The following is a 27,122-nucleotide window of genomic DNA, read 5'->3' as shown; positions in this document are numbered from 1 at the left end:
GTGTATGATGCACTGTGCACCCAAGCAAGGTATGCAGTCAGAGCACTATAAACGATGACTCGCTCTGTCTGCCCCTCACCCAAATCACCAGGAGCTGAAATCAAGCCAGGTCTTCCCACTACATTCACCAGAGCTGACGAGGTATCTTGACCTCTAGCCAGTCAGGACTACAAAGCCCATAGTGTTGAAAGGACCAAGACCTGCCTGCAAGCCATGGCTCTCAGATCAGCATGAAAGAGAGATCTGAGCTCCTTAGTCATACACTGTACACATCACCTTCATGTGTGGCCAGTGGGAGAGTTACAGGCACAGGGCCCCGGTGAGGGCTCCTTCCCTACAATGCCTTGTGGACTAAAGACAAATCTTCAAGATGAAAAGGAGGCATGAGATCAACATCCTGCCCCCAAACATTGCAGAAGTAGGAATTATCATCTCCCAAGTCACTGAGTCTGGGCAACATCTAAACGGCTGCTTGCCAAGCTGAGAGAGAATGAGGAAAGAGGCGCAAACATGGAAGTTGCTCGTAGGTTGGAATTTATTTTAAAATACATCATAAAAATGGGTAATCCTGTGTCTGAAATACATTGTGTGGAGTACAGGAGGTGGTGCAGATAGGAGGATCTGAGAGGCACAAGGGTCTCTCCCTCCTCCTTCCCACCTCCGAGGCCACCAGCACAGATTGCAGAGTAAGGGGGAGAGGAAGATGGACTGAGGTCTGCAGGCCAATGGCAAGAGCAAAGGGAGAGAGGAAACCCTGACCTCCATCACAGACAAACTGCCCTGACCACCAAAGGTGTCTCCCACCTCTTTCCACTAATGTCCCCATTTGCAAAATGAGGGCGCTTCTGTCTACCACAGGGGCTTCAGAAATGGGGACATCTGGCCATTTTGCTTTACACTGAATCAAAGATTAGTCACTGACTCCTTAATTTTTTTTTAGTCAATCTCCAAATCTCTGGCCCTGCCCTCCTCTTCTAATAATAACAGAGCCCAACTCTCCTGGAGAGTTAGTATCAGAACATGGAACAGAGACATTCTGCAGGCTCAGTATCTAATGGGCAGTCATCCATCTGCTGGGCTCTGTTTTCCTCTTGGCTGCGTTCACCTTTTTAAAAACTGCTGTCTCCACCCTCCCAGGACTTTACATCAGAGGCAGCTCAGTCACTGCGTTGCCCAATTTCTCATCTCCACCTCTTCCGAGTGGATGAGTCACTTCCTCTTTTCTGAATTGAAATCTTAGGGTTATTTATATTGTGGAGGAGGGGAATTGATTCCTGGGAGAAAACAGACTAAGAAGGAGGGGAAGCTGGAGCCCAGATAGGAAGTGGTTTGGGTATGAGTAAGAATCAGAGAGGCTGGGCGAGGGTATGTTTGTAAAAAGCAGTCTCGTGAGGGTCAGAGTGGCTGTAAGCCAGTCAAGGGGAAAAAAGAAAAACAGGTCAGGAAACAAAAAGCAAGCACGCTGAGAGTGGGAAGTCGCCTTCAGTGGTTTACACACAGGCTGAGCCACTCAGAACCCAAGAAGACAGAAGGGCAAGTCAGACCCCGTACAGTTTTCCAGTGAGCATCAGGCAATTCCAGCATCAGTGTTTGTGAGAAACCTGACTGAGTTTATCTCTCACCTGACACTGAGGCTCAGCAATTACATTCTTAATTATCCGAGATCTGTATCGTTCGGGAAAAGCGTACCTGTAAAGGTTTCGGTACATGGGTTTATGCCAGCAAGCCTCTTGGATGTCCCGAAGTCAGAGATCTTGAGCACACCACTGTAGGTATTAATCAATACATTGTCACCCTAGGGAAAGAATATTCCAATCAAAATGTTATCTTTTCACTGATGCTGTTTGTGGTTGACTTGAGCCTAATAAAAGTGCCCTGAGACCAAACAATGGCATTCATACTGTGTTCTTCAATAACAGTTTATCTCAGGAGAGAATTCCTTTCAATACAGAGTTCTTGGTATAATTTTCATTTATATGTTATCACTTGTTTATAATCTTCTCCTCAGGCCTCAGGTCAAACCTGGCCCCCGAGGGAAAGCTCACCACAGTTTAAGCTAGCCTGGGTCACCTGTGGACAGCATCTATAGAAATAACCTCCTTCACTTCCCGGGCACTCTTCTCTGTGGTGTTCCTTACTTTCCGTGGATTACCTAGGACATTTACGTTGGTCATAGGGTCGTAAGCAGGTGCATTAGAAACAAACACCTATAGTACACACAGAACACTGCTGCCTGCTTAAAAGACCTTCAAAGTTTGGCCTATGTCTTGGCTAACACGCTTGAAAACATATTTGAGAGAAACGAGTCACACAATCGCTCCCGTTCTTCTAGGTAGCCCATAGTAATCTCTGATCATTACCCTTCTAAGTTCTCGATTCTGGCAGTATTATGTTTACCCTTTATCCCTTTGACCATGTGATCTCTGCCCCTAACACGATCATAGGATGGACACCCTAAATCACATGTGCTGGAGCATGCGCACCTTCCAATATCAATATGGGTATGCATGGAGAGGCTCCACAAGAAAAGTCCTCTCTGTTCAGACTAGTAATAAGTAAAAAAACCCCAAAGTACAAAACCTCTGCTTGCTCTAAATAGTGAAATGTCCTTCTCTTTTAATCTCCTGGTTGCTCTTTTTGGCTTTGTATTCACCAAAAGGTGAACTCATTTTGCTTGTTTACCAAAGAAACATACTTTTAGAAAGCCAGGCTTGGGCTGGAGAGATGGCTCAGTAGTTAAGAGCACTGACTGCTCTTCCAGAGGTCCTGAGTTCAATTCCAAGCTACCACATGGTGGCTCACAACCATCTGTAACGAGATCTGACTCCCTCTTCTGGTGTGTCTGAAGACAGCTATAGTGTACTCATATAAATAAAATAAATCTTAAAAAAAAAAAAAAGAAAAGAAAAGAAAAAGAAAGCAAACCAGGGTCTGTCAAAACGTTATCATTTTTTGTTAGTAGAAAACTCAGGCAGTACCCTGCAAGATACAGGGATAGGAAATAATTTTCCTAAGCAGGACTTCATTTGCCAATAATCAACAAGTGGGACCTTATAAACTAAAAAGCTTATTCACACCTAAGAAACAATCAAATCAGGAGGAAGCCCATAGTTAGGAAGGAATCTTTGCCAGCTATACATCTGATAGAGGATTAATATATAGAATACATAAAGAGCTCAAAAATCAGAGTCAAAGAACACCAAAGGACCAATTCATAAATGGGCTTGGGATTTGAACAGAGTTCTCCAAAGAAGAAATAAAAATGACTAAGAAATAGCTCGAAAAAATTATTCCTTGTCGCTAGTGATTAGGGAAACACAAATTGAAGTAACTTTCAGATTTCATCTTACCCCAGTCAGAATGGCAAAAATCAATAAAACAATCAACAACAAATGTTGCAGGGGTATGGGGAACCCCCGCTTACTGTTGATGGGACTGCAAACTGCTTTGGAGAATCCTCAAAAAGCTAAGTCTACCACATGACACAGCTATATTGCACTTAGGCGTATGCCCAAAGGACTTGACATCTACTCCACCAATCAGCCATGACTGCTACTGCTCTGTTCACAATAGCTGGGAAATGAAACAACCTACACATCTGTCAAATGACACACAGATAATGAAAACATGGACCATATACATCATGGGGTACTACTCAGATGTAAAGAAAAATGAAATCATGAACTTTTCAGGTAGGTGGACAGAACTAGAAAAGATCACGTTGAGTGAGATAACCCAAACCCAGAAAGACAAATGCCCCGTGTTCTTTCTCATTGGTGGTCCCTAGCTCCAAGTCTTCAGATGTGAGAACATAAACTAGACTAACCACAGAAACCAGAAGGTAGAAGGAACCACGGAGCATGGTGGGCATCAATAGGGGGAAATATCTGGGTGCAACTGACTTGTAGAGGGAAAAGCAGGGGCACTTTTTTTTTTTTTTTTTTTTGCAACAGGGTTTCTCTGTGTACCTCTGGCTGTCCTGGTAATTAGGGAGGTGGAGGGAAATTAATAAAGCAGGAGAGAAGAGGGTAAAATAAAAGTAAGAAAAAGTCATAAGGAATCAGTTATTATCTAACTATCAGAACTACATATAAGACATGTAAGCCTATACATACAAACACATATGCACACATACTATATATATGAAATTTCCCATCTGGGCTGACACTCCCCAGAAGCCATACACTAGCTAACAAAAGCCCAAGCACCAGGCATGAGAAGTAGCCTTTTGAGCTGTGGGTCAGAGCTGTCGAAGAGACTCCCTATACCTGGCTATTGTCACTGCCTTGGATGTTTCCCAGAGGCTGAACGGAAGTCTCTGTTGCTGAACATTCCATATACTTTGGACACAGACATGAGGGATCCAAGCTGGTTCTGATTTTAGAGCTTCCTCCATGAGGCTGAGCCTTCGTTGTAGCAGAAGATGCCATGCAAGCTTCCAAGGAAAGGAAGTACCCAGCTATGATGCCTATGAACCAAAACCAGCACCTCACAGTATCCCTAAGAGCATATTACTGGTAACCAAGAGTTCTTAACTGGACTTAAGGTTCACTCAACAAGAGGGAAATCAAGCTTAGTACTAGAAACCCAGCCAATTTCAAGGGACTATAAAGTCATGAACCTTGGAGGAGATCCACTATCTACCACTCTACTAAACCGCCATGACCCCTAACTCCGTTCTAAAAACATTTATGCTTATGACCACAGGAAAGTATAGTTCTCATTTCTCATCAAAGCAACTTCTCCTTGCAATAGACAGACCAATAAAGCAATCTGTAATTGATCAAAATGCTGAGAAGCGACAGTATGTCACCCTGGACCAACTATACACCTACAACACAGCTCCTTCACCAAAGGCTCGAGAGTCATGGCAGAAGAGAAGACAGAAAGACTGTAAGATCCAGAAAGTAACAGAAAGTTTGCTGTGAGGTTTTCTCTCCTAGAAAGGTCAGAGAGGCTACACCCAGGAAGTCTCATCAACGTGGCTGCTTAAACAAAACCTGGACAAAGATGACACCAACAGACACACTAACATGGAAGTCAAAATCTCATGGGGCATCCACTCTAGACAAAGAACTACAGGCAACTAAGGAATGCTGAGAGCAGGAGAAATAGAATTCTTCCCCAGGGAGGAGCCCCCAGATTGGTTATCCAATCCCAAGAGGTCAGCCCTGAAATCAAGAAACACTTTACAGCCTGAGCAGATTGTATTTACATATTTAGGAATATATATCTCAACAATTAAAGAAATGGAGGCCACGAATTTGAAAGAAAGCAAGGGGGTGTAGAGGAAGGGCTAGAGAGAGAGAAGGGGAAATAGGAGGGAAATGATGTAATTATATTTTAATTTTAAAAAGCTAAGGTTTATTATTTTTGAATATTCAGCTTTTCAAGAGAAGCTGATGTTTTTATTTTAGTACTTTATATAAGGATTAATAGGCTTGGCAGATCCTCAGGAAGAGGCCATGTCCTGTTTAGCATGGGAGTACTAAAGTCCACCCTACAGAGCTCCTAGAAAACCCCACAGAATGGCAGCAAACTCTACTGGCTTCAGTGGGTAAGGAAGCTATACCATACGGAAGACGATGGCATGAACATAACTGTGCACAGGGGACAAGAACTGGCAGCTCTGTTACCGCTCCCATTTCCTTACTCCCCATTCACAATGAACACTTAGAACACAACATGACATTTTCGGATAAAGTAGTACCCAGAAAGAACCGCAGGAGGCTGAGTCACGGGCCACCCTACCTTTATATCCCGGTGGACTATCTGATTGTCGTGAAGGTATTTTAATCCTTCCAGTATCTGCTTCGTATAGAAGCCAATCGTCTGCTCATTGTCCTTTAATGGGCCCCATTTTGAACGAAGGAGAGCAGAGAGGCTTCCTAAGATAAGAGAAACAGTGAGCAAAACTCATTCAAGCTCTTTAAAGCAAATACATAGCGTGACACTAAATGAAGCCAGAATGCACTGGCTCTTCACAGTAGGCCAGACTCTGCCGGTTACCTGGGTTCAAATAGGAACATGTATGAAAATATCCCTATACTGAAGGCAGCCAGTAATAGGATACTCAGTTGCTAGCTTCAATCCATGTCACAGTGACTGAAACTAGACCGGTTTCAAAATGTCTGTACTGCCTGCTGAGTAGCGTCAAGGTCATGTCACCCATCTGACCACTGTCTCAACACAGATAAATCAAGATCTGGACTCTAACAAATTCCATTCAATCTAGCTCTTCTTCAGGCCTTAGAAATTCATACTTCTGAAGGTAAGACAGGCACCTCTTACCTCCTGGGACTTGCTCCATGAAGATTTTGATGAAGCCATTCTCACTGAAGGAGCCCAGATACTGGACAATGTTTTTGTGTTTCAGATGCTTGTGCAGGGCGATTTCTTCATGCAGGGGCTGAGAGTATCTGGAAGACACGCAAATGTCAGTACGCTAAGCATCAGACAGACTTTAGAGTATTAACTTAAGCAACACTAAAAACGCCAGCTAAACTGTGCCCACAAATAAAACCAATGACTGTCCAAGGCCTTTATTTCTCATAAATTCTGTGGCATTACAGCTGCAGCAGGACTGAGGGGAAATGTTGGATATTGTTCAAGCTCCTTGCATAGATCAACTCATTTCTTTTAACTAAACATACTAGTTATGGGACACCATTTTACAGACAAGAGAAGTGATTAATAGAAGAATGACCAAAGATCACAAAGCTAGTGACAGACTTAAGACTTGACCTAGGAGATTAGATACTACTCACACCACTTTTTTAGCATGGCAGCCTGCTCCACTGGCTTCAGCATCATAACTACTACATCAGGGGGCAAATATTCCCAATGTCTTAATCATGTTCAGTCACAACTTCCCAATGGTTCATCAACTCTTTAGTAAGAACTACAAAACTGTTCCTGTTCCAATTTCTTTCTGTCTAGTCATTCAAACCCCTCACCTTCTGAATCCACAGTCTATCACACAATGATTTTTTACCAGATCCTAAACAAACCTCTACATAGAAAGGCCAGCTGTATACCAGAGTTCACAATCATGTGCTTAGTGAATGCAACCATAACAAATTATCAACCTGTTTTATATTTCTGAACTAGCACAGTGTATCTGCTCGTTAAAAGAGGCCTTGTAGAGCCGGGCTTGGTGGCACATGCCTTTAATCCCAGCACTCGGGAAGCAGAGACAGGCAGATTTCTGAGTTCGATGCCAGCCTGGTCTACAAAGTGAGCTCCAGGACAGCCAGGGCTACACAGAGAAACCCTGACTCGAAAAAAAAAAAAAAATTAGTGAGCACTTATGCAGATATTGCATAGATTGTCAAATAATAAAATTTCAACATATCAACTTTTAATGATTAATTGGCTTTCATTGGTGATTCATGACAGGATCTGGTCTAAACAGACAGGAGACAGGACAGGACAGAACGGCTCAGGCTTAATGTCGTTTAAGCAAGAATGAGACAACATGGTGTAAAAAGCAACAGGCTGGCTTCAGGTTATTATTTTTGCATGTATCAAAGCAGGGAGAATGTTCTTATTCCAATGGCATAGACTCAGTGGGCTCCTTTGGATGCTACAGATCTTGATTTATGGAAAGGTCAGACCTTATAAATAAACAGATTAGGTGTAGGTGATATCAAACCTGAACATAAATCATTCCATTTTGGATTGATCTGTTGCAACCTAGAGTGGGCAGTTCAAATCAACATTCTTCTATAAGCATTATTTAATAAGCTAAATATTCTGGAGTATCAGCAACTATAACTAACAATTCAATGCTAGTCCTTCTCTCTCTCTCTCTCTCTCTCTCTCTCTCTCTCACACACACACACACACACACACACACACACACACACACACACACACTCACACACTCACACACTCACATACACACGCACACATACATCCCCAACATACTTTCTCTCTCTGTCTGTCTCTGTCTCTCTGTCTCTCTCTCTGTGTATGTCTTTCTCTCTCACAATAAGGCTATAGGTATGAAAAGCTCTAATTACACTAAGGCATATTAAACAAAAACATGATCTCTCACTCTTGCTTCAGACATACTCTTAAGAAATGTTTAGACTTTATGACAAATCCAACTAAAGAGATGGGAGCTTTTTAGAAGGACAATAACAAAGTGTAAAATCAGTGTTAAATAATGGTGTTTTCCGGAAGCAGTGCAGACTGAGTTCTCCCAAGAACACTTACTTAATGAAGATCTAAATTCACTTAATTGAGATCAACTTTTATAAGTGATATAATACTCCTCAGAGGTCTGGCAAGGGGAAAAAAAAGAGAAATTCCCCTATGTCTCAGACATAATATTCTTCTTTTATTTCCACCTTGAGAACTGCTAGAGGAATTAGAAGGCAGGCATTAGAGTAATCCTTTAATAGTTTATCAGCGAGAGATGGCAAGAGCACTTAGATACGGTATGAGTGGACACAAGAACTGCTTATATACATTAGTACCAATAAGACCCTTGTATCTTGGGTATTCTAAGTTTCTGGGCTAATATCCACTTATCAGTGAGAACATATCATGTGAGTTCTTTTGTGATTGGGTTACCAAACTCAGGATGATGCCCTCCAGGTCCATCCATTTGCCTAGGGATTTCATAAATTCATTCTTTTTAATAGCTGAGTAGTACTCCATTGTGTAAATGTACCACATTTTTTGTATCCATTCCCCTGTTGAGGGGCATCTGGGTTCTTTCCAGCTTCTGGCTATTATAAATAAGGCTGCTATGAACATAGTGGATCATGTGTCCTTCTTACCGGTTGGGACATCTTCTGGATATATGCCCAGGAGAGGTATTGCTGGATCCTCGGGTAGTACAATGTCCAATTTTCTGAGGAACCGCCAGACTGATTTCCAGAGTTGTTGTACAAGCTTGCAATCCCACCAACAATGGAGGAGTGTTCCTCTTTCTCCACTTCCTTGCCAGCATCTGCTGTCACCAGAATTTTTGATCTTAGCCGTTCTGACTGGTGTGAGGTGGAATCTTGGCATTGTTTTGATTTGCATTTCCCTGATGATTAAGGATGCTGAACATTTTTTCAGGTGCTTCTCAGCCATTCGGTATTCCTCAGGTGAGAATTCTTTGTTTAGCTCTGAGGCCCATTTTTTAATGGGCTTATTTGATTTTCTGGAGTCCACCTTCTTGAGTTCTTTATATATATGTTGGATATTAGTCCCTTTGTTTAGCTCTGAGGCCCATTTTTTAATGGGGTTATTTGATTTTCTGGAGTCCACCTTCTTGAGTTCTTTATATATATTGGATATTAGTCCCCTATCTGATTTAGGATAGGTAAAGATTCTTTCCCAATCTGTTGGTAGCCTTTTTGTCTTATTGACAGTGTCTTTTGCCTTACAGAAGCTTTGCAATTTTATGAGGTCCCATTTGTCAATTCTCGATCTTACAGCACAAGCCATTGCTATTCTATTCAGGAATTTTGCCCCTGTGCCCATGTCTTCGAGGCTTTCCCCCACTTTCTCCTCTATAAGTTTCACTGTCTCTGGTTTTATGTGGAGTTCCTTGATCCACTTAGATTTGACCTTAGTACAAGGAGATAGGAATGGATCAATTCGCATTCTTCTACATGATAACTGCCAGTTGTGCCAGCACCATTTGTTGAAAATGCTGTCTTTTTTCCACTGGATAGTTTTAGATCCCTTATCAAAGATCAAGTGACCATAGGTGTGTGGGTTCATTTCTGGGTATTCAATTCTATTCCATTGGTCTACTTGTCTGTCGCTATACCAGTACCATGCAGTTTTTATCACTATTGTTCTGTAGTACAGCTTTAGGTCAGGCATGGTGATTCCACCAGAGGTTCTTTTATCCTTGAGAAGAGTTTTTGTTATCCTAGGTTTTTTGTTATTCCAGATGAATTTGCAGATTTCCCTTTCTAATTCGTTGAAGAATTGAGTTGGAATTTTGATGGGGATTGCATTGAATCTGTAGATTGCTTTTGGCAAGATAGCCATTTTTACTATATTGATCCTGCCAATCCATGAGCATGGGAGACCTTTCCATCTTCTGAGATTTTCTTTAATTTCTTTCTTCAGAGACTTGAAGTTTTTTATCATACAGATCTTTCACTTCCTTAGTTAGAGTCACGCCAAGGTATTTTATATTATTTGTGACTATTGAGAAGGGTGTTGTTTCCCTAATTTCTTTCTCAGCCTGTTTATACTTTGTGTAGAGAAAGGCCATTAACTTGTTTGAGTTAATTTTATATCCAGGTACTTCATCAAAGCTGTTTATCAGGTTTAGAAGTTCTCTGGTGAAATTTTTAGGGTCACTTATATATACTATCATATCATCTGCAAAAAGTGATATTTTGACTTCTTCCTTTCCAATTTGTATCCCCTTTATCTCCTTTTGTTGTTGAATTGCTCTGGCTAGGACTTCAAGTACAATGTTGAATAGGTAGGGAGAAAGTGGACAGCCTTGTGTAGTCCCTGATTTTAGTGGGATTGCTTCCAGCTTCTCACCATTTACTTTGATGTTGGCTACTGGTTTGCTGTAGATTGCTTTTATCATGTTTAGGTATGGGCCTTGAATTCCTGATCTTTCCAAGACTTTTATCATGAATAGGTGTTGAATTTTGTCAAATGCTTTCTCCGCATCTAAGGTCGGGGTCATGTGATTTTTGTCTTTGAGTTTGTTTATATAATGGATTACTTTGATGGATTTCCATATATTAAACCATCCCTGCATCCCTGGAATGAAACCTACTTGGTCAGGATGGATGATTGTTTTGATGTGTTCTTGGATTCGGTTAGCAAGAATTTTATTGATTATTTTTGCATCGATATTCGTAAGGGAAATTGGTCTGAAGTTCTCTATCTTTGTTGGGTCTTTATGTGGTTTAGGTATCAGAGTAATTGTGGCTTCATAGAATGAGTTGGGTAGAGTACCTTCTACTTCTATTTTGTGAAGAACTGGAATTAGATCTTCTTTGAAGGTCTGATAGAACTCTGCACTAAACCCATCTGGTCCTGGGCTTTTTTTTTTGGTTGGGAGACTATTAATGACTGCTTCTATTTCTTTAGGGGATATAGGACTGTTTAGATCATTAACCTGATCCTGATTTAACTTTGGTACCTGGTATCTGTCTAGAATTTTGTCCATTTCATCCAGATTTTCCAGTTTTGTTGAGTATAGTCTTTTGTAGAAGGATCTGATGGTGTTTTGACTGGACAGCATGACTGTGCTTCTCCACCCCTCTGTTATGAACCACCTTGGTCCAGTAAGACCCAGCTGCAACACACATAGGGCCATTGTACCTTCCATGCTTTGGAAGCTACTGTTTTCCCAGCGAGAGTCTTGTACTAGTCACTATTTAGACAGAAACCTTGAGTTGGAATTAACATGACTGAGTTTCCAGACAGTTCTGACAATTAGACTATCGACAAGTATTCCTGGCCACAGGGTTAACAAGCCAAGCACGTTAGAATAGCTTTTATTAGCAAGAGTTAGCATACCTGCTGTCTCTCTCTGGGATTTCCTTAATAGCAATTCTGACCTGGTTGCTCAGGTCTCGTCCTGCATAGACGATCCCATAAGTGCCCTTCCCTAACACAACTCTGTCTCCATTTTCATCGTATTCGTAGTCATACTGCGGGGAGGGGGGGAGGGAGGGGAGGAGACAGAAGATCAAAACGTTAGTTGAAAGTGACATTTAAAATACCAGTTTTTAAAATTTGTTGTTCTAGGCAGGGTCATATAGCCCAAGTTGACCCCAATTTTACCATTCTCCTGTCTCTACTTCCCAAGTGCTGGAATTTCTGGTATGGCTAAGCAAATACTAGGTCTTTTCACAAACATTTTCCTTACTTTAACAATGGCATTACAAGTGAAATAATAAGATGGGCTTCTTAGGGGATCAAGAGTAAGAAATATATATTATTATACATTTATATATTTATAATATATTATATAATTCATTATCTATACATATGTGAGTGAGTGAGTGAGTGTGTGTGATATGAAAGCAGAAGGAAGACTCACTAGTGGAGGCGGAGGGGCCCAGTATATGGGAAGATGTGGGATGGGGTTATCCATAAAAAAAGCAGAATGATCTAGATGAAAGTTCCACAATGAAATCCACTTTTATGCTAATTAAAATTAATAAACAAAATCAGAAAAGCTTCAAAATTATTTTTTAAAAGACTAACAACTTCTTTAAGAATAAAAAAAAAAAACAGACACTGTCAACACAAGGCAAGTAGCCTGTTCTTGTTTGATAGCACATGTGGCAAATACCATGTAGGTTCATAGTTTGAAGCTTCCAAGAGGCCTCGAAGTTCATGCCCCCCTCCCCCGCCCCTTGGGTCCGGATTCTCATCATCCACCTAGCAGGACATCTGTCTCTTCTGCCACCTCTAGCTAGGTTTCCCTGTTTCTCAGCTTTGGGTGCTACTTCACAGGCTGCCAGGACACTAAGACCACTGAGAGAGCTCAAGGTGGGCAAAGGTGGTCTGAGGAGGAGATGGATAAATAAGGAGTATTTCTGTTTTACCCTCAGTCTTACGAGATAAACCCATCCAGCAGTCAGTGCTTTTACCCACTAAGCCATCTTGCCAGCCCCCTCATAGAACTTTTAAAAATGCATTTTTAGAACATTTTTATTTTTTGAGACAAGAGTCTTGCTGTGTAGCTCATGTTAGCCTCGGCCTCAATTCCCCTCCTCTACTTCTTGACTGTTGGGACAGAGTATAGGCATGTACTGCCACAGCTGGTGAATTCTAGCAGAGAAATTCAAAGAAGCAGCTCTAATGGCATAGAAACTGAAAAATGTGAACATAAAGATATAAGCTGAGAAAATTTTAAAACAATAAAGAATAAAATAGACTGGAAATATTTGGGACAACCAAATGCAGTTCCTAGCCAGGCAGTGGTGGCTCACACCTTTAATCCCAGCACTCGGGAGGCAGAGGCAGGCGGATTTCTGAGTTCGAGGCCAGCCTGGGCTACAGAGTGAGTTCCAGGACAGCCAGGGCTACACAGAGAAACCCTGTCTCGAAAAACAAAACAAAACAAAGCAAAACAAACAAACAAAAAGAAAGCAGTTCCTAGAATTGTTCTAAACAGGAGATAAAAATGAATTCATACTCAGACATGATAGAGGAAAATAGTAAGCTACCAAATAAAACATCAAAGATAAGGAAGATTATTAAAAGGAGCATGAGACCAGCAGGGTGATAAGATGGTTCAGTGAGCAGCGGTACTTACGGTGGGAGCCCAGAGGGCCTGAGTGCAGTCCCACACTGTGGAAGGAGAAAACAGACTCTGACCTCCACTCATGTGTGCTTGGGCACACACACTGTACTGGTTAGTTTTATGTCAATGTGACAGAAGCTGATGCCATCTGAGAGGCAGGAACCTCAATTAAGAAAATGCCTCCATTAAGTCAGGCAAGCCAGCATGGTTTTCTTAATCAGCGACTGATGGGGGCGGGTCCAGCCCATTGTGGGTGGAGCCATCACTGCACTGGTGGTCCTCCGTTCTACAGGCTGGGCAAGCTCTGGGGAGCCAAGCCAGGAAGCAGCATCCCTCCATGACATCTGCCTCCATGTTCCAGCTCTGATTCAGTTCCTGCTCGGACTTCCTTTGGTGAGGAACAGTGATTTGAAAGTGTAAGCCAAATCAACCCTGTCTTCCACAGTTCTTTTTGGTTATGGTAATTCATCGCAGCAAAAGTAACTCTAACCATGCTAAATAAATGTTAAAAGGAAACAGGTGGTACCCTTCTCTAATCCTAAATTGGGAGGGAAACCAGAAGTTCAAGGTCATCTTCAGAAACATAAGGGATGCTACAGTCATGCCGGGCTACACGAGACCCTGTCTCACATAAATGAATAAATAATAAGAGCAAAGATAAAAAGGACAAGCCAACAACACAGGATGGTAATTAGACTCTGTGGGCCCAACAAGCCATGCTGCTCCAAGTTTTGAAGCCCTTGATGAAGACACTTGGGTCTTATCTCTTGGACAAAACACTCTGTTACAGTGGGATACGAAGGACTCCATCTTGGACCCCTCTCTCTTGGGACATGGTTCAGATTCTGGGAAAAAGGTGGTATCAGTTCTCTCAATGGCAACCTTGAGCATCCACTGTGAGGTGCCAGAACTACATCAGAGACCCTTCCGATGCTAGAATGAATGCCTAGTGGAGAGATGAAGGATAGATCTTCTAACGCAGCTCATCAGGGAAGTCGGTTTGAGAGATGAGGAATGTGAGGGTGGGTGTGGGACATGGGAGAAGCAGCAGGGAGTCACAAACAATATGCCCAGACTTGGAACATGCAACAGGGATCTTGTAAAGATGCAGCAAGACTACCTCAACCATACCACCCAAGGAGTGCAAGTGGCCACACCCAATTCCTGTGGTCTGGAATCTGGCCATCCTGGGGCTGTGCTGGCTGACATCCCACCAACCAAGACTATTAACAAAGAAGCTCAACTTTGCCAATGTCCCTCTTCAAGAAACAAACCTACACACTAGACTGAGACTCATTAGCATTTTATAGTACTATAGTACTTCAAAACTTAAAAGGAAAAAAAAAAGTCAAATCAGCTTCTTCATCTGACCTCCAAACTCCTTGTTACCTAGTAAGCTTGTTCCACAGTAAGAAAGACACACAGCCCCTATGAATCTACACACCACCAGAGAGCTCTTTTGTGAAAATGTCAGAGTGTGTTTCAAGTCAGATCTTCAGAATCAAGAGTTTGTATTCTTCCTCCTACCCAAGTACAGTGCTTTGGATGAGAATCGCTCACGACGGCTCATGGCTTGTACTGTAGCATGCTTAGTCACTAGTAGGTGAACTGTTTAGGAAGGGTTAGGAGGTGTGGCCTTGCTGGAGGAGGCATGTTACCTACCAGCTTTAAGGTTTCAAAAGCGCACACCAGGCTCAGTCTCTTTGTGCCTGCTGCCTGCACATCATGATATAAATCTCTTTTAGTTACTGCTCTAGCACCATGCCTGTCTGCTTCCTGCCATGATAAATGTGAACTGACCCTCTGAAACTCTAAGCAAGTCCCCAGTTAAACGTTTTCTCTTACAACATTTGCCTTGGTTAAGGTGCCTCTTCGTAGCAACAGAGCCGTGGCTAAGATTCCACGCTATCGGGAACCCTATCACAGATAAGATTAAAAATGAATATCAATTTTGTTTTCAACACCAGTGTCATGGTGATGTCCCAGCATACTGTCTGTACCCACCCGACACCCACACCCGTCTTCAAGCACATGCCTGATAGCCCTGCCCTTGCAGCCCACAATGGTTCCTTCCCTTACTCCCTCCATGAAATCCACTGACAAACACTAGGAGCTTCCTCTGTGCAGGTTCACATTGTCAGGGCTCATCTTTGTCTTCAGTGCTAAAGCCTCTGGACAGGCCCTAGAGCCTCTACTAGTCCTGGTCCCCACCTCCCTTGTAGCTTTCTTCTCTAGTAAGTTTTCCCTAGGAAGATGACCCTCAACTTTGCAACATGTAAACTCTACAATGACCTTCCACATTAAGATGGCCACTCCACTTTCTTGGCTCCCTGTTGCTTTTAGGATCAGATGCAAACTACTTGGCACAGCATGTCTATCCTTCGGGCCTCCTCTACCCATTTCCTCCCTTTTCTCCTCAGTTGCTTCCCCTAGCGATGACTCCGGAAGCACCTTTTCCCACGCACGAAATTCTCCCCCGTGTTGCAGGAACAATCTGCGCAAGCAACGGTCTGTTGACTTCTCAAGGTGACTGCCTCAAGGTGACTGCCGTGCTTCCACGGTGCCCCGCTCTCCCTTGGTTACTATTACCAGTGTTTCACTAGGACTGAACCCAAGGCATGGTGCACTCTACCGAGGAGCTACACTTGGAGCCCGCTGCTCACACTTCCCACAGACCTACCCGGTCTTGCCCACTTGTTTTCATCATCATCCCTTGTCTTAGCCCGGTAACGGTTTGCTTGATAACTTAGAATACAGTACAAAGTTTCAACAGCAGCAGGTAACAAGTCACTTGAGGCAGGAGGGTCAGAAGTTACAGAGCTGCCTTGAGTATAATTTGAGGCCAGCTTGGGCTATAAGTACCTATCTAGAGAAGAACAAGATTCAGTATCGGTTTAGTTTTGGTGGAAAATGTTTGCCACAGAATACTGATTTAGCCCAGTATGCTGATGGGTTTAGTCGGCTTTTAGTATCCCTCAGGGATCTAAGCAGCCCAGGACCATTTCTTGTTCAATTATGTGTTTGGTATAGAAGTTGACTCCTACCGAAAATGGCAGTCACAAACAAAGCTCAGAAGATCTAATAAAAACAGAATGATTCAAATAAAAGCCATTTCAATGGCAGTTACCACTTTGGTGGTTAACTTTATCTTTGATAATGATATAAATTAAAAAGGTAATTTAAAAGGCAGCTGACACAGGAAGCTGGATGTTGTTACATAAGGAGAGGGAATCAGCGATGTGGTGGGCAGAGAACTGAGAGGAGAATGAAGCTGAGTACCCAGGAGGGCAAGGAGATGTCAGCTTGCTTGATGGCAGCATTGGGCATCCACTCTAAGTGCCTAGAGTGCTCATATAGTAGAGTATTAAATAGTAGCCAACCCTCCTATGTGAAGTGCTTAATCTAAGGATGAAGGCTGTCCTGTCCAGGGAAGTCTGCCGGAGAGACAGGCATGTGAATGTGGGGACCTGAGACAAACAATAGGAATAATGCAAGTCATTTGTTAAACAGCAAACACGGGAAGAAAAAAACTGGGTGGAGAAAGAATGAAGGTTGTTTTAAGGCACCACACTGCTTATGAATCTTGTGTTCTATTTCTATGGCAAGAGGTTAGCAAGTCAGGTTGTTGCTAAGGGAGACAGCAGTTGCATTTCAAAGCAATAACTGGAATACACATAGAATCATTCTTTTTGTCATCTGTCCAGAAAATATAAACTGAGCCTGGGAAGAGAGCTGGCATGGAGGACAGGAGTGACAGGGGCAAATAACAGATCTGTGATCTCCCAAACAGATCCGGGTTCTCCCACAACAGATCCTTGACTCTCCCAGTCCTTGTTTTGGCAAGGGACTCACCATGAAAGAACCACCTTTTAAAGTCTAGACAATTTCCCCTGGGACTAAATCACATTATGTAAGCAGTCACCTTGTGGACCTAAAAGGCTGTGTTAGTAGTAGTTGATTTAGACTGTCTCCTTAATAAATGTGAAAGTATATTAATAACCATCAATACCTTTATCAGAATATCAAATCCAGTAGGTACAAACATAAGCAAGGAAACCCAGAGTCTCCCACGGGTCAGGCAAGTGTTCTACCCATGAGCTACACTCTCAACACGAGAAGCCATTTTTCAAGAAACTTCCTTATCTCCCCCTCCCCGGCCCCCGTGTAAAACTGCATATCCCTGACACTCTGTAGCCCACCCCTCCAGTTTTGCTTCATTTGCCCTCAACACTGAGCAGTATCGTACGATATATTTTATTTGTGTTATTGTCCGTTTCTTCTTGAAACACCGCTCGATGACAGCTAGGATCAAATTCTGTTTCTGGCTCTTCTGAATCCAGAGAATTGACTGTATAGCAGGTGATCGATATCTTTTGAATGGATTAGCTGGTCCTGACAGTGTAGAGGAAGATTATTTTCCACTGAAAATATCAAATCAAAGAGCAGCCCTCAGGTATGGGGGCAGGGGAGGCTTTTGTTGACACAGCAAAAAAACCAGGGGCTGCAGCTTCCTCCCAAAGGGAGCATTAAATATTCCAATGTAGCCAAGCTACCTGTACAAAACTGTCAAAACAGTCCGTGCTTTTCACTGGTTTGTCACTATGTCACTCTTCTCTGTCCCTTGAAGCCCTAACCCTCCTTCTGGAGGGTTGGCCTGATGCTGCTTGTGTTCTAATGCTAATACTGATTCCTCAAGACCTGGTTGCCCCAGAGACAAGAGAGTCTGCACATAGACCCAAGTGATGCTATGTGACCTTGCCCCCAAGTTATCTCTAAATGGTAAATAAAGATAATGACAGATAACAGCTGGGCAGAAGAGACATAGGCAGGGTTTAGGATTCCCAGGCTGAAGGTCAGAGGAGAACCACAATGGGGGGTGGGGGGAAGAAGGTGAAGGAGGACAGAGACAGAGAGACAGAGAGAGACCAACCATGGGTTAGGAGTCAAGGGAACATGGCCCTGAGGATTGGCCAATTGGAGTTAAAAGCAGCTCAGATAAAACATAGTAATTAATAACCTCAGGGTTATCGATAGGAAAGTAAATTCCAATAACATAGAGGGTAAACATCTGCCCAGCTCTTGTGCTGTCTAAGGCTTATTGTAAATAATAGAAGTTGTGTGTCCTTTATCCAGGAACTGAGTGATCAAAGGTGGGGTAGAAGCCCCAGGTTGGGATTGAAAGTTTCTACAATGATATACCTCACAAGTTAACTCTAGCTGGCTAGGAAGGCCCTTCTGGGTATTTTACATCTTCCATTGATTAACATTAAAGCTTCATGTCTTCTCTTGTCTACCTTTCCTTTTGTTCAGTTAATGAGCAGGCTCCTAAGTACAGAACCTTAATTGGTCAACAAAATTGATCAACAAAATGAATATACATCATGCTGATCTTACACAGCATCTCAACAGTACTAAGTGACATTTTTTTTCTTTTTTCAGATACCCAACTGTCACATTTCAGATAGGTACAAAAATAGAAAGAGGATTTTCTTTTTTTTTTTTTTTTTTGATTTTTCGAGACAGGGTTTCTCTGTGTAGCCCCGTCTGTCCTGGAACTCACTCTATAGACCAGGCTGGCCTTGAACTTAGAAATCCGCCTGCCTCTGCCTCCCAAAGAAAGAGGATCTTAAAGAAAACAAACCAGCTTGTTACTTAATCATTCCAAATCGATTTAAAGTCTCTCTCTTTCCAAGTGTTTGTGAGGCAAGTCAACAGACAGAGGAATGCTAAGGCCTTTCATCACCTCACAGGCATCTGAGTCAAAGGAAAGTGTTCTTTCTATGGAGGTTGTCCCCGACTCCGCCACAAACAAGGGGCCACTTTTCTCTTCCTGTTCACAGAGCATGCTGTAGTGATGCCTCGGGGGTGGAGAGGTAAAAATGGTATGGAAGCAGAGAACCTGAGAAGCAGGAGAGGCTATGGTCACCCAGTCTGACAGCTACGACACTTGTCAGGTCTAGCCACCGGGAAGCAGAGCAGCCAGGAGGGACATGGCACTGCGGGACCACAGGGCAGAAAGGGAAGGTGCATCAGAGCGAGACAGTAGGGACAATGGGCTCGACCTCCTCATCGAGGCTTCAACATGAAATTACCCACCACGGGCTTGTACATTTGAACGCTTGGTCCCTAATTCATAGCGCTGTTCTTGCAAGACTGTGGGACCTTTAGTAACTCAGCTGGAGGAAGCATGTCACTGCTCCTGCCTGGAGGGTTAATAGCCCATTCCTGCCTACTCTCTGCCTCTTGTTCCCACCGCCATGTCTTCCTCACCCTAGCTGGACTGCATCCCCCTATAATTGTATGCCTAGATGGCTAGACGCAAGGCAGAAAGGCAAGGATGAGCAGCTCATCTGGGGCCTCTCTCCACTCTGAGACTGGAGCTAATACTCTGCAGGAACGTACTAGAGGCAAGAAGTACAACAGGGACCACAGGCAGTGAGTATTTAAACCTTAGTGGCTGGCAATACTCAAATTCCTGAGCCACTACGTTAAATTACTAAGAATATGGGCTCATAACTCTTCCATAAAAAACACAGCCTTGAGTCAAAACACATGGCCCTGAATCAAAAGGAAATATTGCTGTATTAGGACAGGAAGGCCCTCTGAGACGTGGTACAGTGCTATCTCTGAAACAACCCTTGAAAGTTCATAGGAATCTGGAAAATTATTTTAAAACTCAAAGCAGAGAAAAGACAACCAAGATCTTCCTGTTCAATTCCAAGGGATGGAATTATCTTAGACAAGCAGGTGTGTGAAACTAAAGCTGACTGCTGGCAAAATCAGAACCATAATCCCAGGCTCCAGTCTCCACTTCAGAGATCACAGAGGGTTAGATCTGACTCTGAACAGGAAAGGCCTGGTCATGAGTCAAAGAAAGCTGTGCCCAACAATATTGTACACCACTCATTATTAAAACCAGAAAGATTCTAACTCTAGCTAGAAAGTTTTTCAAATGCCAGGAAATCTCGGGTTGGCTATGACTTTGGAGCTCATGGAACCACATTAACATTATCCGTTGAATGTTGACGACGTCGTAACTGAAGATAAAAGCCCTAAGCAGCATCTCTTGGTCCGCCGGCTCTCCCGAGATTTTCTTTTTTTTTTTTTTTTTTTTTTTAAATTAGGTAATTTCCCAATTACATTTCCAATGCTATCCAAAAAGTCCCCAATACACTCCCCCCCCCCAGTCCCCCACCCACCCACCCCCACCCCTTGGCCCTGGCATTCCCCTGTACTGGGGCATATAAAGTTGGCAAGTCCAATGGGCCTCACTTTCCAGTGATGGCCTACTAGGCCATCTTTTGATACAAATGCAGCTAGAGACAAGAGCTCTGGGGTACTGGTTAGTTCATAATAATGATCCACCTATGGGGTTGCAGTTCCCTTTAGCTCCTTGGGTACTTTCTCTAGCTCCTCCATTGGGGGCCCTGTGATCCATCCAATAGCTGACTGTGAGCATCCACTTCTGTGTTTGCTAGGCCCCTGCGAGATTTTCATTTTGCTGAGCGGATGTACCCAAAGGCTCCATGAATTGGTATGTATGTTGAAACTACTCCAATCCAGTTGAAGTATACACAAAATAATTGTGCATACAAATCTCAATTATTGTTTTAAGAGAACCTCTAATAAAATTCTTATACAGGATAGAGGCTTGGAAAAAAAGGAATTGAGTTTTGGTTTATCATACACAGGTTGAAGTTTGACTTCTGTTTGCAGTCAGGAAGTGAAGCACTTCATTTTAATCCAGTAGCATGCTAATAAAATAATTTAAATAGGAAATGTTGAAAATAGTTTAGAAAACACCATTAGATATATATAGGAAAGTTATACATCATGTAAGATGTCAGTTAAGGCTTAATGATAGAGCTCTGGTTATGAAAGACACTGAGAAGAGGAGGCCAGGTGGGCTCCAACATCCTTCTGTTTAGAAGACTACTGTAGCCATTCATGAATGTATGCTAACGGAACAACCATAACATAGTTTCATAGACTGGAACAAATAGGACAGCTTCATAGACTGGAAGATACCTAGGAGTAATATTTGTAAAATTTATCTGCAGCACACTGCATTCTTGACATTCATGTTGCTTTGTTGTGACTATTGTTATTTAAAAACAACAAATTTAGCAATAGCTGAGGCACCATAGCAAAGAGAGTCCAAACTCGTAAAACAGGAGATGGTTGAGTTCTTGGACGAGGCTGTAAAGCCCATTGAGAATGAAAATCATTCTGTGTCAGAGAGCTTAAATGATTCCGATGTGACACAAAGGTAGACAAATAAGAAAGTTCCCTACCACAGAAGCTTGGTTGGCGCTCCCACACTTAGTGGAGAAGAGTGTGCAGGAACGCTCTGATGGACCAGAGCAGTATCGAACATGCCTACCGGGTTCTGAGAGGTCAGCTGATTGAACAGAACCCTCTAGATGTCTCCAGAGGATGACATTTGCATTCCCTTCTTTATTTAATTGGTCACAGAAGTTTTGATAGACCTGCTCAGCCAGGAAGGGCCTCTCCCAACACCTACTCCAAATGCTCCTACCAAACAGAGCTCTTTGCAAAGTGAGCCACTTCCCTTACACAAGAGACCGAGGCCAGACACATCAATCACAAACACTAGGCAAATAAAACCCGTGTGCCATGTGGTGCATTGACAGAAATTAATTCCCAGTCCCCAACTAGTGGTCCAATCACAAAACCACCCTTGTCTACCTCTGGTTACTGTTACCATAGCCTGGATACAATACATGCATATTTTTTGTCAAAATGTATGTAGTTCTTCAAAGGAAAAAAATGAGACAGAAGGTAGATGTTGATGCTTTAAAAAAACAGAAAGAGTTCCAGGATAGTCAGGGCTATATAGAGAAACCCTGTCTCAAAAAACCAGAAAAAAAAAAAAAAAAAAAAGAAAAGAAAAAGAAAAACAAGGAATATATGGGGTTATGAGGGATTATGAGGGATTTTATGGATTTTCCTGCCTAAGACTTCATGATTTTATTTAGTGATTATTCTCTTTACTCTGACAATGGATTTGTATCAAGCAACACTAAATTTAACACAAATAAAACACAGATTCTAAGGGTCAAAAGAACATTGAAATAGGAGTTCAGAGACCTGATACAAATATATAATTCATACAAATAAGTATTACTGTCTACTACTCCTGTGACCAGCAAGCTAACACACTGAGAATGTTTTTTATAATTTTTTAGAAATTTTTTTTAAAGATTTATTTATTTATTTATTTTATGTATGTGAGGAACAGTAGCTGTCTTCAGACACACCAGAAGAGGACTTCAGATCCCATTACAGATGGTTGTGAGCCACCATGTGGTTGCTGGGAACTGAACTCAGGACCTCTGGAAGAGCAGGCAGTGCTCCTAGCTGCTGAGCCATCTCTCTAGCCCAAGAATTTTTTTTTTCTAAATTACATCTACCATGTTCTTATACCTTTAAGAAGCAATATAAAATTTATAAAACCATTAAATAATTACAGACTCTAACTTTAGGTGTAAGCAGTAATGATTGGTTAGTATATTAAAATTTTTCCTTTAACTGTTACCTCTACTGAGTAACAGTTAAATTATTTTATTTTATTTTATTTTTTAGTTCAGAGAGTGGGATGAAATTACCAAAGCAATCTAAAATGCACATATCCTGATCTTGGGTATTGGTTTATAGTTTTTTCTTTTTTCAATTTCACTTTAACGCTAGCTTGTCAATTTCAAAATGGTGGCAGTGCCACACACCTGCGATCCCAGCACTTGAGAGGCAGAGGTGAGAGGATCTAGAACTCAAGGTAGCCTTGACTACATAGTGAGTTCATGACCAAACTCAGACCGAGGGCCAGAGAGATTTTATCACCCAGAACTTTCACTGAGTGTTTTGTTCAACATAGCCAGGGGGAGACTAGGAAAAAAAAGTAAGGACACTGTGGCCCACACATTGAGGTTAACATCTCCACAGACAAGATAGAGTGAGTCATGATCATGTAAGTAAAAAATGGCAGCTCAGTTCCTCTGAGGACAGTGGTCCTCAACCCTCCTACTGCCCCAACCCTTTAATATAGTTCCTCATGTCGTGATGATCCCCAACCATAAAATTATTAGTAATTATTGTTATTATTACTATTTCTTATTTATTTATTTATTTATTTATTTATTTATTTATTTATTTATTTATTTTTTGAGACAGGGCTTCTCTGTATAGCCCTGGCTGTCCTGGAACTCACTTTGTAGACCAGGCTATTATAAGCTGTTGGACAAGGGTGCTGGGAACTGAAGCCAGGTCCTCTGAAAGTACAGAATGGGCTCTTAACTACACAGCCACCTGTCCAGCCCTCTTAATAAAAGGAAATTTAGACTCTGAGTGCGTCCATGCTTCACCCCACCACAGCGATGAGCCTCATTCTTTCCTATCCCCCTTGAAGTCAGCTTTCAGTTGCTCATTTGTAAAATGCATGCTGAATTCAGTCATTACCTCCAGGGAGTCACCTTCACAGTCTCCGTCCTCCGCACCTCTCCCCTTCTCTTCCGTGATGGTATTCACCATTTCAAAAAACCTACAACGATGAGAGCTGGTGTTCACAGTAATGTACTATTAGGTGCACATGGTTCTTCACTGCTCAGTAAACCCATCATGAACTGACAATATCTTAGGTGGGAAATTCATTTGGACACAAAACCCACCCTGCCTCCAGTGTGAGGAAAGCTTTGACATCAGTCAATAACTGGGCAGCCATGGGACACAAGCCTAATTTATGCAGAAACAAACAGTCCACAGAACGTAGTGAATACAGTACCTGTATCTAACTGATAGTTCAGCACGAGTAGCATGCTGGTCGGCCACCAGCTGAAAAGCTACAGGAAGTGAGGTCTCTGGTGAATTGAGCACCACACTCTCAGTTTTTGCTCAAGTTGAAAGATCCCAAGCCCAACCACTGTAAATAAATATATCCCAAATTGACTTCAGAAAAATAAAATTCAAGAACCAAGAGTCTATAGGTAAATAAACCACCAGGATTAGTATTGTGTGTGTTGGGGGTTGGGAGGGATTGGGGTGGGAATTCAAAAAGAAATCTCAGGTTGATAGGGTTTTCTAGAAATTTTCTAGAAATTTCTGACTGCAAATAATAGTATATGTAACATGGAACTAGACGGCCGGGGACAGACAAAGTCAGCACTGCTGAGGACGTGGACCATCAGATCAAGGTTACTGGTATCTATGTGACCTTAGGCAAACTCTTCCATCTCTCTGGGCACGGAACTGTAAAGCAGGGGATATTCAGGCTTCTTGGCCTGGAGGAGACTTATAGTAACACTTGTAGCCTACACACACAGCACACTGCCTTCACAAACGTTAATGTTGCTTTGTTGCAACAATTGTTATTTAAAACAACAAAATACCCATATCCTGGATATTCCAGAATGTCTACCACCTGTAAATTTGATCTGTTACTAAATCTTTTGCCTGAGCACTCCATTATTATATATAGAGATCCTATAAGTATTGTCTAAAATGTTGATTCAAATTAGGGCAGACTGGCTTACTTATGCACAGGTGACAGCCACCTCTTTTGATACAATTTTTTAAATGCTATGTTTTATTTCTAAGGTTAGTTTCAGCACCAAGCAAGGTATCTGAGAAATAAACTTGTCCTCTACCCTCTGAGTAAGCTTGAGGCCACTGATTCATATATAATATATGGAAAGTACTGTATACAGGGCTGCTTGTCTAACAGGCAGCTCTATGTAAGGCCACATAGGCAGAGCAGGTTACCATGTGACGAGTTTTCCTATACAACTCAGAAACGATTTCTGTGCCTCATTTTATCTGTCCACCCATTCACATATCCACCCATTTAACAAATACTCACTGAACATTTAGGGCCCCAAACTGTTCTGCCTAATGGGAACCACTAACTGGAGCTATTTTGGAGTTTGCAACCTATTACAGCATTCCCTTGTGTCTACTTTCTTTTGTTATTGAAAACAACTTTTTTCATACAATATATTTTGGTCATGTTTTTCTCCTCCCCCAATTCTTCTCTCCCCATTCCCTCCACTCCCATCCAAAACAGACCAGGCTGGCCTTGAGCTCACAAATCTGACTGCTTCTGCCTCCGAAGTGCTGGGATTAGAGGTGTGCACCCCCATGTCTGGCTCTCTTCCCCCAGTTTTTATCCTCCATGCCTAGTGCGCATGTCTTAGATGTCAATGAAATGAAAGCAAAGCAAAATCCCATGACTGATTAGGGTAACAGTAAACTCTGAGAAAGGTTAAATTGCATGATATGTTAGAAACAAAACTAAGATCACTCAAGAGGGAAATGTAAGCAAAAGAACGCTAGACAATGGCTTTCAAGTGAAACATGACTGTACACCAGCCACTAATGGAAAACCTTCCAGTGTGACTGTCTCCGGAGCATGATACGGAGTCCCATGTGCCCGGGTCAAGGCTCCATTTTTTTTCCCTTATTGGCCATATGATTTTAAGGTGGTTACCTCTCCAAAAGTTTTATTTCTTTATTTCTTTCACTGAAGATGGTAATCACACGTACCTACTAGGATACCACTAAAGATTAAAATGGATGCTAAGTTGGGGATGAGCATCAAGATAAAAGCAAGTCACTGTCTACCGAGTCGGTGTCTCAGTCATGTATTGTGGAGGTTACTTGAAAAGAGAACAGTTAATGACATTTAAATCCAGACTGGCTTTCACCTCTGCTCTGTCTTCTAAGTGGTCATTAATCTTCTACCTCGCAGGTGGCCCATCACTGTTCTAAGGGGATATGGAATATGTAACTAAGAGCAGTCTATCCGGGGAGAGCAATGCAAGCATATAGTAAAGATCATAGATTTGGAGTGGGGGCGGGGGTGGGGGGCACTGTCGATTTCACTGGTATAGATTACCAGGCCACATGGCCAGCAGAGAGGCCAGTATAATTAGTCTGAAGTGGGGCTCAGGTACTTATTGCTTACACTCACCAGGAAGCTCTAGAGGAGGCAGGGTCACAGTTGCAGACAGTCGTGAGTTTACGCTAAAGAATTTGATCATGCAAAATTGGGCACTCATTTCTAATAAGTAAGTATTTTAAGAAATGAGGCACTGTATTAAACAATTAACCTGCCGGCTGATGTTTTGTGTAAAATACACTGTGACTAGGCAAAGGCTTGATTTGATAGACAGAACCCCCGAATCCAATGCCGCATGCTTATAAAGCAGGATTCAAGTAAAGTGTGTACAACTGCCTTGCTGTGTGGTATGTATGTGTAACCACCCCGCTCTCTCTGTGTATGTAACCACCTTGCTGTGTGTGTGTGTGTGTGTGAGCGAGAGAGAGAATGTGTGTAACCACCTTGCCGTGTGTGTGTGTGTGTGTGTGTGTGTGTGAGAGAGAGAGAGAGAGTATGTGTGTAACTGCCTCACTATGTGTGTGTGAGAGTATGTGTGTAACCGCTTTGCCATGTGTTTGTGTGTGTGTGTGTGAGAGAGAGAGAGAGAGAGAGAGAGAGAGAGAGAGTATGTGTGTAACCGCCTCACTATGTGTGTGTGAAAGTATGTGTGTAACTGCTTTGCCATGTGTGTGTGTGTGTGTGAGAGAGAGAGAGAGAGAGAGAGAGTATGTGTGTAACCACCTCGCCATTCAGAAGCCACTTGTTTTACTTGAAAGCAGCGATCAAGTGAAAACAGCCCGTTTCACACACAGTGACAAGCGCATACCTTTTACAGTGAAGTTCTGTGCAGAAGTAGATTTGGAAGTCATCAGAATTGTGAAGCACATAAAGGAAACAGCATCGTTCTTCAAACTTGGAGATGCTGAAACAAACCAAAACCCCACATTATTCAAACAAACATCGCTTCCACATACCTCTAATGAAAAA

General features: G+C 42.4%; 1 protein-coding gene across 1 annotated transcript in view; it reads right to left on the bottom strand.

Annotated features, from left to right (window-relative positions):
* The window catches only part of Map3k5 (mitogen-activated protein kinase kinase kinase 5), a 208,895-nt gene that overhangs the window by 35,841 nt on the left and 145,932 nt on the right, over window positions 1-27,122 (bottom strand). The window contains exons 13-18 of the mRNA XM_021174435.3: window positions 26,962-27,057; window positions 23,720-23,801; window positions 11,506-11,639; window positions 6,292-6,419; window positions 5,752-5,888; window positions 1,690-1,795 (exon numbers count right to left, since the gene is read on the bottom strand). Of these exons, the coding sequence (XP_021030094.1) occupies window positions 1,690-1,795; window positions 5,752-5,888; window positions 6,292-6,419; window positions 11,506-11,639; window positions 23,720-23,801; window positions 26,962-27,057 (683 nt within the window). The remainder of the gene's footprint in view (window positions 1-1,689; window positions 1,796-5,751; window positions 5,889-6,291; window positions 6,420-11,505; window positions 11,640-23,719; window positions 23,802-26,961; window positions 27,058-27,122) is intronic.

The sequence above is a fragment of the Mus caroli genome, unplaced genomic scaffold, assembly GCF_978045245.1.
Source record: "Mus caroli unplaced genomic scaffold, Mus_caroli_1 scaffold_9, whole genome shotgun sequence".
Lineage (NCBI taxonomy): Eukaryota > Metazoa > Chordata > Mammalia > Rodentia > Muridae > Mus > Mus caroli.
This window is presented reverse-complemented; position numbering and strand designations above follow the sequence as displayed.